At 43.5% G+C, this 14,584-nt stretch overlaps 1 protein-coding gene across 1 annotated transcript in view; it reads left to right on the forward strand.

Annotated features, from left to right (window-relative positions):
- The first annotated feature begins 2,019 nt into the window (after window positions 1–2,019).
- The window catches only part of LOC138982150 (uncharacterized), a 94,929-nt gene continuing 82,364 nt past the window's right edge, over window positions 2,020–14,584 (forward strand). Inside the window, exons 1-2 of the mRNA XM_070355371.1 lie at window positions 2,020–2,342; window positions 12,135–13,233. Of these exons, the coding sequence (XP_070211472.1) occupies window positions 12,762–13,233 (472 nt within the window). The 5' untranslated portion in view covers window positions 2,020–2,342; window positions 12,135–12,761. The remainder of the gene's footprint in view (window positions 2,343–12,134; window positions 13,234–14,584) is intronic.

The following is a 14,584-nucleotide window of genomic DNA, read 5'->3' on the forward strand; positions in this document are numbered from 1 at the left end:
TTCTAAAAATAGTAACGTAGTAACGGGAATATGGATTGACGCCACACGGAGGAAGGGAGATAATCGCGGCTGAAAACACTGGAGAAGATAAGGAAGAGTTACTGGTAGTGGATCCCGACAACAAAAAAAACAACAACAAAAAAATCGGTTCAGCGCGCACAGCGCTGCGCGCTGAGAGCACGTGTTGAAATATCTCATCGATGAGGTTGTGTCCGGGGTGTAGCTGAATACGGTGTCCAAATTTGAAAAAGATCCACCGAGAACTTTGGCCGTGCATCGCGAACAGACAGACAGACAGACAGACAGACAGACAGACAGACAGACACTAGTCGTATATATATATAGATATATATGTTTGGCTGCAACTTGCAGTTTGAAATAAACTGTACCTGGTTAAAAAAATAAAAATAAAAAATAAAAATAAAAATAAATTAAAAAAATTAAAAAATCCTTGCGCTTAGAACTGTACCCACGGAATACGCGCGATATAAGCCTCATATTGATTGATTGATTGATTCTTCAGTTTTCATGGGTGAAGTACTGTGAGTGTGTCGTGCAATTAAAGATGATATGTGTGCAGGTTTACGTACAGAGCACTGAGGTCGACTAGAGCCGGTTAAGACTCCCATGTCAATTCTTTGGACTCAAGTTGCTGCAGGGTAGTCGTTGGTCTATTCCTCTCTCTTTATCCAGCCACCTTCACTCTATTCGATAGTAGAAAAATTATCTGTTGGTCTACATTTCGCATTTGTACAATATCCCCCACCCTCTATTGTCACCGTATTTGAGAAGAAAAATTGTGCATTGTACGTTTTCTGATAAAGTACAAAATGGGGGAAAGAAAGAACGAAATAAAGAAAGAAACAAAGAAAGAAAGAAACAACGCTTGCAATTTTGTTCTGAAAGCACAGACAGAGTAAACAAAAGGAAGAGCGAGGTTTTTGTTGCTTCCGGTTATCACGGGACCGTGCGAAATGGTTATTAGTGTGTGATAATGACGTGCGATTATCTAGATAGCATCTACCTCGCTTCCTTGCCTGCTACCGTGACAAAAAAATATAGCAAAAAGTGAGGGATGTCGTGTTACCGCTACGGTAGGAGCATTTCACACCATGCGGGTCCGGGGAAGTCAATCTTTGCGCAAACATCTTCTACAGTCGAACCTGTCTAAAACGACTGCACCACCAAAGGGACCCAAAGTTGGAGTACTGCAGTAATAAACAAGTGGTCGCTATGCAAAGGTTAATTTAAGAGAGGAAACAAATGTACATGAGGGATCCTGTCGGGTTGTCTCTGTGGACCATTGGTCGTTATTTAAGAGGTGGTCGCATGTATCATGCAGAAATGCTGTGTCTAACTTAATACAATAAAATACAACATTATGTGTAGCCACCGTTGAACAAATAACGGTCGTTATTTGGCATTGACTTTCGACCCCTCGGCAAACCAGCTGAGTCAATCAATCAGGTAGGCAAGCAATCAATCAATCAGTCAGTCAAATAAACAAACAAGTAATCCATGGATCAGTCTATCACACACACACTAACACACACACACACACACTAACACACACACACTGACATACCAGTTTTCGCAGCAACATTGAGAATACATTACTACTGAAAATACAAGAAGCCTCTTGGGTTTCAAAGTGACTCTTCTCAGTGTGTATTCGTTTAGAGGCGTATACTCTGTTGTTCAAAAAAATTGTAAGAAGAGAGGAAAACCCAGACTCAGATATGAAGCATGATTCGGTTTATTGCATTTAATGTTAGGCCCATCGGGCCATGTGCTTTGTTTTTATCTTCTTTATCTGTTTGAAGACGCAAGGAAAACATTTTCAAAGTAAAATCTCCGGAGTCGTCATCGAGCAAAGCTTCTCCTTACTCTGATCAAAGCTAAGCAAACCTTCGCCTGGGGGGCCTGGGCCCTCCGACTGCAAACTCAACATGGAGAAAGCGAGTCAAAACTCCGCGCCCGCGTATCTCCCAACTCTTCGGCGAGGGAGAGAGAAAGAGCTGTCGCTGTGTACAGCAAAAGAGAAAGTCGTCTGCTTGCGCGCTCTTGTTGCCTCGTTCAGTCGAAGAGCGGAGCGGAGAGAGGTGTACCGGGAGGATTTCAGGCTACTACAGTGTGTGTGAGTCCAGGGAACTTTTGAAAGTCGTATCGAACTGTGCGGCGGGGTCTGGTTTTGTACTTTACCGGTCTCTCAGCGTGAGTTGTGTCTGTGATAGGTGTTAGACAGATTGTGTGGCGTGTTGTGTGAGGATGATAGCCGTCTGACGATTCCACGTCCGTTATCTCCAGCTTTCCCTGGACGCCTGTCTGGTACTGACTGTCAGGTAACATGATTTGCTTTTGATCGCTGTTGTTCCACTGGCATGGTAACAGTTTTTGCAACGGAACAGAACATCGGTCGCTCTGTCCAGTTTCTCTCTCTCTCTCTCTCTCTCTCTCTCTCTCTCTCTCTCTCTCTCTCTCTCTCTCTCTCTCTCTCTCTCTCTCTCTCTCAGAGACATAGACATTGCATAATTTATATGACTCTCGGTTTTACATTCTTTTGTCCACAAGTCATTAATCGATCGAAATTTAGGCACTGTCAGTGTCACTGAAATCCGAGACGTCTTCTACTCTCTGACGTTGTTAAATTATATATTAAGCTTACTGGTTTTCAGTCATTTGCTGAAGTATGAATCTAAAGAGAAAAGTGTCAAAACAGTGCGGCTAAATCAACGCGTCAGATGTTACATTATACAAATTCGCAACTTTAATTTCATTTTATGAATGTTTTGCTATTGATTTCATTTACTTGGATGTGTGTGTGTGTTTCGGGGGGGCGGGGGGGGGGTCGGCCGAAAATATGCTGTCCCGGACTCTCCTTTGCCTCGATTGTCGGTAGCTAAAGAAAATACTCGTATTTTCGTAGAGCATTGAGGTAAGCTATTTCAACTCTTTCAGTTCTAGCAGGGGTGCACGTGGGAATTGTGTCTGTGTAGCATGCACCTGTAGAAGCTGTGAGCGGCAGTGAGGCGGATCCTTGACAAAGGTGGCACGAGGGGCCCAGAGACAGAATGGTGGGAACTGTTGAAAGTGATCGGTGTGTTGCCGGCAAAGTGGCGGTGTGGCGTAACCAAGCGGTTCCAGGCAAAGGGAACACAGGAATTCCACGAGAAAACAGCACCAACAGGTGATCTCTTCTCTCCACGGGAGGGCTGCCTACTGTCTCTGCTGACATTGGGCGTTCTCTCACGGCACAAGATCAAGATACACCGCACCAAAACTGAATTCGATGCCCACAACAAAACCTGAACCAAAGAGGGACTCGATCGAGGACTGGATACCCACAACAAAACCCGAACCAAACAGTGATTTCAGGACTAGATACCCACAACAAAACCTGAACCAAGCCGCGACTTCAGTTCTGGATACCTACAGCAAAACCTGAGCCAAGCCGCGACTTCAGGACTTGATGACCACACCAAAACCTGAACCAAACAGCGATTTCAGTTCTGGATACCTACAGCAAAACCTGAACCAAACAGGGACTTCGGGACTGGATACCTACAGCAAAACCTGAACCAAACAGGACTTCAGGACTGGATACCTACAGCAAAACCTGAACCAAACACTGAAACAGGGACCTCAGGACTTGATACCCACAACAAAACCTGAACCAAACAGGGACTTCAGGACTGGATACCCACAACAAAACCTGAACCAAACAGGGACTTCAGGACTCGATACCTACAGCAAAACCTGAACCAAACAGGGACTTCAGGACTTGATACCCACACCAAAACCTGAACCAACCGCGACTTCAGGACTGGATACCTACAGCAAAACTTGAGCCAAACATCGACTTCAGGACTGGATACCCACAACAAAACCCGAACCAAACAGTGATTTCAGGACTAGATACCCACAACAAAACCTGAACCAAACAGGGACTTCAGGATTGGATACCCACACCAAAACCTGAACCAACCGCGACTACAGGACCGGATACCTACAGCAAAGGCTGTGGCTATATCCACGGGTCCGTGTCTCTAGACTCGATGCTATATCCACGTCACTGACGTCATCGTACTCAAGGGACGCTACTCTCGCCTTATATTTTGCTGCTTTCGGTTGGGCACTTCAGTTCACTGACTTCAGCCGTCAAATTTTAAAAGTAAAAACTCTCTTTTATTCTTAAATAACGAGTTAGACTCTATGAGTGGAATACAGGGTCCAAAGTTCGATCAGCAGCACTTTGAATGGTAGGAGAGGGGAGTTTATGTGATACAATGTAAACAAAGCCAGCTGCCGTCCTGCCGGTGAAAATTGCAGGAGTGCATTTTTATTGCTATCTCAGCTCTTATCAACGAAATGTTTTGGAGAAAAGAAGAGAAGAGCAACGTAAAAGAAAGGAAAGTTAAGAGGGGGAAAAATAAGTCTAAAAATTTATTTTAACAAAAATAAAAAGAAGACTGGGGCCAGGCTCGAACCGGAGGTCTCATGGACTGTTTGACTATTCATTACCGTCTGAGCTACGGAGCCAACATGGCCGATAATGGAAAAATAGGAATCTATATTTTGTGCGATACTTCCTGATGACTGCTATCGATCTCGACGAACTTTACGAAAGTTGCACATGAGTGCACTCCTGTAAAGGCTTCCAGTTTAGTTTGCAGGCTGTCAAAAGAGTTGATTGTGTTGTGGTAAAAACAAAAAGAGGCTTCCCGTGCGACGATGACGTCAGTGACGTGGATATAGCCTGGGGACTAGAGACACGGACCCGTGGATATAGCCACAACCTACAGCAAAACTTGAACAAAACATCGACTTCAAGACTTGATATCCACAACAAAACCTAAACAAACAGGGACTTCAAGAATCATCTGATGGAAATACCCCGCACAAAACCCGACCCAAACAGGGGGGTGTTTGTGCCCATGGAGCGGCGGTGCCTTGTTGGTGTCTGGAAGCGAAATGTCATCGGAGCCGACCTGAACTTTTCCGGTGCCAGACAAAAGAGTGTTTGAGTTTGTCTTGAAGCAGGAAAGCGAGCGGCGCGGAGCGTTCAGGTGCCACGGGTTTGTTTCCCGGTAGGAAGAGAGTAGAATCAGGCAGGTAACACATGTACACTGTTGTCAGGCGTGTTTGAAGGTTGTAGTAGTTCTGGTGCTTGTCACAGACAGGAACATACCGCTAGGGTTTCTGACAGTGTTATGTTATGCACGTGCTTCATGTCACTCTTCATGACTACCCGGAGAAAATATGAATTCATTATTTTATTATCAACACCACATCAATAGTCTTTGGTGTGAACTCAGTTTTTACAGCCAGCCGATTCAGTGTCGTAGTATTAAGCAGAAAATCTGGCTTGTTTTTCTGTACTGATCTTCGGCCGAAATTGTTTTGCAGAGAAGAGGTGATACCTGCATTGAGCGTGTGTGAGACTTTCTTGAGACGCTTACTCAACTCAGTACAATGAAACTCCCATTTTAAGACGGTTAACTTGAGACCAACAACAACACAATCTTAGAAAATCGGGTCGTAAACGGGAAGCAGTCTTAACATGGGGGTACATTTAAACTAAAGAGATGATGAACAGAAAATTTGAGAAAACAGGGAGGCATGAAGGGGGGTCTTAAATAGGGGGGGGGGGGTTCTACTGTATTGAAGAAGGGACTACATCGTTTGGTTCACAAGCTTCTAATGGGGCAAAGGTACAGAAGTAGGCGGCGTGACTGATGTACATTAATTTGAAATGCCATTTATCAGCCGATCTGACGGAATATTTTGTATCTCGATCATAGTGATGGCGCAGGTGTAGGGCATTGCTATTTGAACTCTATGTGGCTGTTTGAACTTCTTTTGGTAATTATGACAGTGACCATTCTGTTGCTTGAGTCGGTTATAGCTGACTGTATAAGATTGGCATTGACTCAGTGTCCCAACCCGGACCTGTGTGAGATGGTACAATGGAACCCCCATTTTAACACCCCCCGATTTTACCCCACACCCCATCCTTATTTCTAAAGACATTGCTTTTTCAGATTTTCTGTTCAATTAAACCCTCTGTAAACTTACCTCAGTTTACCTATTTAATGTACTTCTCCTTGTTAAGACCGGATTTTCTTCAGGCTTTTCGAGCACATGAATAACGGATTGGCAGGTATTCGGCGGATAGTAGGAGTCCCGCTATGTTATTGACCGTAGTCCGCATCTTGTAAACGAACAATTGCCATCGAGTCTTAGCCTAATGTTGCTGGCGAGTTCAGAAGTCGACATGTAGCCTATTGCCTCCCACTTGTTTCAAGTTCAAGTTTCAAGTTCAAGTTTTATTAGTCCATAACCCATGGGGGCATTTTGAACAATAAATACACAATCAATACAATCATGATATATGCTAGTATAGTAAATAAAAAAAATAAAAAATGATGAAAAACTGTTACAAATTCTATTAATAAAGTCCAAAATATTCTTTAGCAATTTCTTTTTAAGAACTTTTTAAATTTAAGTGCATTAGTTTTTTTTCAATAGTAAGGTGGTAACAACTCAGCTCTTTCTTCTTTGAAAAAATCACAGACAAATAAATAATGGAATTCATCACCTAAATCTTGTGATACACATTTGGTGCAAGTTCTTTCTGACCTCGGGATGTTAAGACAACGTTCTTTCTGTACAGGCAAATTGTTGTTTAATGTTCTAAACTTCATCATTGAAACACATTGCTGATATGGCAGGTGTGTGACATAGTCTTCACATGCAAAAATATCTTTAAACATTCGATAATTCCAAAACATATTTTTTGTTCCTATTTCTGTAAACCATTTATGGATATGCTGGTCATACAAGCTTCTTTTTACTTTCTTTTTAAACCATGCGCTTGAGTATTGAACATTTTCTTGAAAAGTCCAAAGGCCAGAGAGACCAATTTCATTTAAGGTTTTTTCAATAAAACATAAATGATTAGATTCAATCATCTTGTTGATATACAATTTATAAGTAAAACAATACACAATACTTGAAAATTTATTTTTATGAATAGGACTAATCAGTTTATACCAATAGCAAAGCATTCTACATTTAATATTAATTAACATCTTGTGGATATCTTCCAAGTTCACCAAATATAGCATTTGGAGTTGATTTTTTTAGTTTGAAACCAATTTTATAAAAACGCAATTGAAGTTTAGTAGCAAGTTCACAGGAACTTGAAATATCACGAGTGATTGAGAAAGCACACAGAGAGAGAGGCTATGATAAAAGATGGACTGTGTGTGCGTGCGTGTATCTGTATGAGCGAGAGTGTGTGGGAGAGAGAGAGAGAGAGAGAGAGAGTACGTGTGTGCGCGTGTGTGTGTGTGTGTGTATGTGTGTGTGTGTGTCGTTACGTGAGAGCTCTAGCCAGATTGAGACGGGTGGGCCTTGGGGTACATTGAAGCCGACGTTTGACATAAGTCTCAACATCAGCGATGTTACACAACCGGTGGAAAAACCTATGGACACTCGGCACTGTAGTGGTTCAGGCGGATGTTTCTGTTCCAAACATTCTGGTTAAAAAGTAACTGTGGTAAGTCACTGTGTACTTAATACGCGTGTACTTGTTTTTATGACTCGGTCACAGAGATATTGATTAGTCAGTCCCTTTTTAACTCTAATCAACCTGCATTTTATATATATATATATAATTATACAAACTTCCTCCGAAAGCGGCGTATGGCTGCCTAAATGACGGGGTAAAAACGGTCATAATGAAATGGATATCTCTATACAGTGGAACCGCCATTTTAAGACCCCCAATTTAAGACACCCTCTCTTTTAAGATCATCTTTTTTCAGACTTTCTTTTCATTGCCTTTGTATATTTACCCCCATTTCATGTCTTAACATGATTTTCTCAGATTTGTGGAGGTTTTTAAAGGAGGATTCCACCGTAGAGCTCAGTGGTAGACAGAGTGTACGAAGCTGCCAGCAGAGAAAGCAAGAAAGGGCCTCACGGTTCGGACAGGCTTTCACCCATTACGATTGACTTGTGGAACAAATAGACAGCGAGTGAACTCAGGTTGCTGTTATTCCTAGTGATGGATTAAATCTGTCTTCACCTGCTCGACTCTTCCCAGTATATACTGTCTACCGCTCTTTCGACATCTTTGTCCCTATTTACTGGGGGGGTTTTGTCATGAGGAATGGTGAGCACTATTGGGTTTGGCTGCTGAAGGTTCAGTTGCTGTACATCTCGTCGTCTTTTTACATTTAGTCAAGTTTTGACTAAATGTTTTAACATAGCGGGGGGAATCGAGGGTCGTGGTGTATGTGTGTGTGTGTGTGTCTGTCTGTCTGTCTGTGTGTGTGTGTAGAGCGATTCAGACTAAACTACTGGGCCGATCTTTATGAAATTTGACATGAGAGTTCCTGGGTATGATATCCCCGGACGTATTTTTCTTTTTTTCGATAAATACCTTTGATGACGTCATATCCGGCTTTTTGTAAAAGTTGAGGCGGCACTGTCACACCTTCATTTTTTCATTAAATTGATTGAAAATTTGGCAAAGCAATCTTCGACGAAGGCCGGGGTTTGGTATTGCATTTCAGCTTGGTGGCTTAAAAACTAATGAGTGAGTTTGGTCATTAAAAATCGGAAACTTGTAATTAAAATTATTTTTTATTAAACGATCCAAAAACAATTTCATCTTATTCTTCGTCATTTTCTGATTCCAAAAACATATACATATGTTATATTTGGATTAAAAACAAGCTCTGAAAATTAAAAATATAAAAATTATGATCAAAATTTTTTTCCGAAATCGTTTTAAAAACTATTTTATCTTATTCCTTGTCAGTTCTTGATTTCAAAAACATATAGAAATGATATGTTTGGATTAAAAACACGCTCAGAAAGTTAAAACGAAGAGACGTACAGTAAAGCGTGCTATGAAGCACAGCGCAATCGCTACCGCGCCAAACAGGCTCGTCACTTTCACTGCCTTTTGCACTAGCGGCGGACTACGTTCAGTTTCATTCTGTGAGTTCCACAGCTTCACTAAATGTAGTAATTTCGCCTTACGCGACTTGTTTCCTGTGCGATGAATAATTTCTACCCAGTGCGTATAATATATATTTTCTTCGTCGACACAGCACAATGAGCTTTTTCAGTTCGCAAGCATTTTGTGTCTTCCTTCCACCCTCCCCCGCTCTCTCTCTCTCTCTCTCTCTCTCTCTCTCTCTCTCTCTCTCTCTCTCTCTCTCTCTCTCTCTCTCTCTCTCGCTCTCTCTCTCTCTCTCTCTCTCTCTCTCTCTCTCTCTCTCTCTCTCTCTCTCTCTCTCTCTCTCTCTCTCTCTGTACAGTAGACACACCAGTCATTGTCTGTCTATTATCCCTTACTCACCCGACGTCTCTATGACCAGTTTGGCCTCTTCATCGATTTTGTCGGACAGGCTCTGTGTTTCATCCGCCTAAATATTCATTCCAGATGACTCTTACGCCGTCGGGGCAAAACTAAGTTGCGAATTAGTTTAGTCACTGGAAAGCTGATTTTCTCATGTCGCAGTGCTATCGCCCGGCCCGCTATATTACCCAATATTGACGGACTGTGTGATGATATCTTCTGCTATGATCTGTTGAGACAGTGATATCAAAATCGAGACCGGAGGTCGAGATTTTGATATCACTGTCGAAACAGACCAATAGCAGAAGATATCATCACACAGTCAGTCAATGTTAGATATATATTGCTAATTCTCTGGACATTTTGTATTTACTGTAAAGAAATTACAAAAGTATTTGTCTCAGTTTTGGCTGTTCCATATCCCTCCCTCTGATTATTATTTCTTTTTGTTCACTCTTTTCTTGTACTTTTCAGTATTTCAAAATATCTTTTCTTTCAAAAAGTCTTTAGTCACTTGTTCAACTAAATTCTGGGATAATTACATGTTCATATATATTTGTTTGTTTTTAAATTTAGGTGTTTTTGTTTTTGAAGTGGGGAAGCAAAAAAGAGGTCGTCGATATCAAAACTGATATCGACGGAAATGTCGTCGATATCACTTTTGCACTGAGCTCAGTTTTGCCCAATTGACCAATGGAAATCCACGTAACATATGAAATAGCAATATATATATATATATACTAGATGAATACCCGCTTCGCCGGGTACGGCTTTGCCGGGAAGAAGTAGAGCCGAATACCCGGCTTCCCCGGGTGTACGACTGCTTCGCCGGCGCACCGTACGAAGGAAGGGAGATAAACGCGCAAAACACTGGAGAAGATAAGGAAGAGTTACTGGGAATGGATGTACAGAAAAACCAAAATCGGTTCAGCGCTGCGCGCTGAGAGCACGCACGTGTTCAACATTTTCCACGATTGTGTCCGGGGTCTACCTGAATATACCCACCAAATTTGAAGCAGATCCATCGAGAACTTTGGCCGTGAATCGTGAACACACAGACAGACAGACACACACACACAAGCCGTATATAGATATATATAGATAGATGAGAGTGATGAATAGCTTTGCTTGTCCCGGGATCTCGTGTCCCCCCCCCCCCCCCCCCACCCATCCCCTCACTTTATTTAAAAAGACGTTCCTTTTCATGTACGTGATCATGTTTACCACAACAGATTTGTTCAGGGTTTTTTACGTGGGCAAAGAGCGTCTTTCATGCGAGCCTGGTTGCTTCCGATACATAGCGTTTTTGTGTGTTGAATATATTTCGTAAGTGACACCTATCTACACACGAACGCACGCACATACACACACACACATGCATGAACTGACTCGCACGCATACATACGCATGCACGCACACACAACGATCACACGCACACACGCACACACACACACACACACACACACACACACACACACACACACACACACACACACACACACAATTTTTTGTTGCATAGACTGCAGCTGGCTATATTAGTTGTTGGTAAGTGTCCGAATGAACGAATTTTCGTTTTCCATTCATGTGAAGGCCTGCACTCATAAACAGTGGCGGTGATCATGAAGGTGCACGTTGGAAGGATGACACGTTTAAGTTGCATGCGCCCTCACCCCCTCCTCCCTCTCCTCGTCTGAGAGTGACCGTTAGTCGTGGTGTTGTGATTCATGCCCTTGGGGTCTGGCATTGGCATAATACCACAAGGCATCAGGCGCATCAATGCTATCACTGATGTCTCTAGCTTTGATGTTGTGTAGGACAGCTGGCTGTTCAGAGCGATGGACGTGATCGAGACATGCGTTGGGAGCTTAGTTGTGGATGGATGCTTGTTGGACAGATGGACTGGTCGATGAAGAGAGGGAGGGGTCAGTTAGTTTTGCTTGTTTATTTGTTTATTTGTTTGATTAATTGATTGATTGGTTGGTTGGTTGGTTGATTGGTTGGTTGGTTGGTTGATTGATTGATCGATTTATTGATTTGTTAATTTCAATTCATAGATTAACGGGCGATCTATCTTCAAACGTATTTTGTGGCGTTGTGATGAATTGAGGAACATCTTTACCCCTTCGCGAATTTTGTGAGGAGTAATATTTGACAGCAACAACAGTGACTAAACATACACTACAGATGTCCAGCACTGCGCGAAAGGATCGATAGAGAACAGACGCGATCAAGGGAGGTTGCGATGGGGGTGGCGGGTTGGGAGAGGGGGGGGTAAGCAGGGGGGGGGGGCGGGGGCTGGTGATCAGTGTCAGACTATCGTTAGTCGTGATGACAGTGCAGGGCAGTACATGTAGCAGTATGTTAAGCCGCTATCATGTACGCCTGTAGCGTGCTGCACGTGCTTATAGTCTACACTAATCCTCTCCCTGCTTCTGAACACGCTGTCGCCTGTCACACTCATCGTTGTTTCCTTCCTGTCGATGGGTTTTCGTTAATGTTCGAAGCAAGACGAAATAAGAGTTGTCAGGCATGAAACTACGAGTGACTTAACTTTACTAAATAATTGGACAGGAATGAAACTGAGCTAAATACTGTACAAATGAGTGTATTAGAGTTTGTAACAAATCTTCTTGCAGCCGGCTTTCCGTTGACGAATCATTTCCTTTTTTGGAAAATGTATTGGACTTTGATTCCATAGTAGTTTTGTTGAACGTCCGTTCACGTCATTGATATGACTGGGTTTTTTTTTATGTTTCAGGCACGAAGTTGCGATATTCTGATGTTGGATATCGGCGACACCGTCCTTGGTCTATGACTGTTCAGCAGACGACAATGCGGACTGCCTCATAGGATACACAGTTTGGATATCAACCTCGTGTGTGACTGTGGTAATTCCCATGGAGTGGATACCTACTAACGGATTACGCACACGGATACCTTGATACGTGAAGACCACACTGGAGATGACCAAAGGGTGAGGGTACAGTGTGACAAAGTATACTGTGCTTTTTGGCTGCAGCTCCTTAGCGCACAGGATTTTCCACTGATTAGTTAAAATGGAAAATAACTACAGTCCTCCAACTTTCAAGTAAAATGCTCTTGTGGTATTCAGATTGATATTTTTACAGTTTTGTGAAAGCTGTTCAGGAAGTGCACGCCGGAGTACCTGTATGAATCTATCGATCATGAGAGACAAGCAAGTTGGTTAGCCCGAAACACTCAGCGAAGCTGAAAGAAGCTTTTTCACGATGCCAATAATCACAGACCAGGATAGCATGATTGGCTTCTGTCGGTACCCGCATTGAGTGAGCACCCGGACTGAAAGTGATAGCTTGGATCTTGCAAGCGTCTCAGCCGAGTCTAGAAGAACTGTTTTGCGTCCACCATGGTCGGCCACATCACGCAGAGCACGAGCCTCAACTCGTTCTGGTCCATCAGTTTCTGCGTGCTGGCGGTATGCCTGCACAGCTACGCCACCTACCTGGGGGCCCAGCGCTACAAGCAGGCCTCGGCCAGGGCCTGGCCCGGACCCTCCTCCAAGGGAGGCACCCCGGGTGAGGTGTCCACCCAGCTTATCCTCCTCGTCCTCTCCGGGCTCTGCCTCCCCTTCTTCGTCGTCTTCTCCTTCCTGCGCGTGGGTAACTATGGCAACGACGGGGTCAAGCTGGGGAGGGACCACGCACTGAACCCCAACCTGGACGCATGGTGCCGGCAGGTGAGGAGCCAGGTGGTGCGGAGGGTTTGGAGGAACTGCCCCCCGCTGGCCCAGACCTGCTACCTGGCCGCCGCCTTCCTCCTCCTCCTGCCCGACACCCTGCTGACCGCTGTGGAGGTGGAGTACGGGTACAAGACCACGGGTGAGTACCTTGTCGGGTGTAGGTTAGGTGTTGATTGTCTATGTGTGTTAGTGTGAGTGGAGTACGGGGAAAAGGCCACTGCTGCGAACAATGTCTTTACTCAGAAGTTGCCAGTCCTCTTCCAGGGCTGAGGTGCACGAGATAGTTACCACCCAAACGGGAGCCGCCCGCAGTGTCGGATTGGTTGACACTAAGGTTTGTTGTGATTTCAACGAATCAGACTCCGTAGTTGTTCTCTCCCGTTTGGGTGGCACCCACTTTCGATTCGTGCCCCTCAGTCCAGGTCACTTGGTACCGGTTGCATTGACCTTGAGTCACGGTGCCTCAAAGGAATCTCCTGTGTCCTTTTTACAAAGCGACCTGAAAACAGGAACTCCAATGCACCACAATGCACTTTTTGAATTAGTTTGTTTATTTGTAAATTGTTTGTGTGTAGTGTTTGTTTGTTGGTGCTGTTTGCTTTTTTGTGTGCTTCATTTTGTTATGCTATGGTTTGTTTTTGCTTCTTTGTTTTTTCCCTTTATCTATTTTTTAGTGTTGTTAGATAGCTTTTAAATCTTGATGACACTATAGGGCAATGCCTGTTACAAGTATTGCCACCATCATCGCCCAGCGTCCCCTTGTACTGACTTTTTCATGTGGAAATCTTGGCGACAGTCACTGATGTTTGTCTCGTCCTAGGTGGAGGTAGTTCCGGCAAACGATATCCTTTTCCTTCATTCCTGCTCGGTTTGTTAATGTGTTTTGACGTCATTTAAATGAAAAGGACTAGTTAATTTATATAATTACACTAATTGTTGAACAGGGCGAACTAATATTTTTGGTTAATACATTTGTTATTGTCAAACTCGGGAATGTGGCGACTATGCCTCCCAACCACAGGGACAACACTGTACTATTTGACATTTCTCGCCATTATCGATTGCCCGCGTTTAGTTTTCAAAGTATAGCTAATAGGTATTGTGAGCATGCTGAGATTTTTAGCCCGTGTGGCTTTGTGCTGCATTTGATCAATGACCCGCGTGGTCAGTGGTAACAAAAGAGAAAATTACTCTCAATACTACCGAGTTACACACCGATACTGTGCAAACGGGTGCAGGAAGTGGTGCCGTTTGAGACTGAACCTTCGCAAAGACCATAGAGTAGAGATCTTTGCTGGGCCCTCGCAGAACCCTCGTGCGGTAGGAGAAGGAATTGATACCATTGCTGAAACACAGCTTGACTCGATACTTTACACAAGAAAATTGGTTGATTAAAATCAACATGGCCGAAGCAATGTTTTCATAAAAGAAGCGGTATTGTACGGGGCACATGTTGAATTTGGGTTACATGTGTTGCAGAGTATGTGAAA

This window comes from Littorina saxatilis, linkage group LG12 (genome assembly GCF_037325665.1).
Source record: "Littorina saxatilis isolate snail1 linkage group LG12, US_GU_Lsax_2.0, whole genome shotgun sequence".
Lineage (NCBI taxonomy): Eukaryota > Metazoa > Mollusca > Gastropoda > Littorinimorpha > Littorinidae > Littorina > Littorina saxatilis.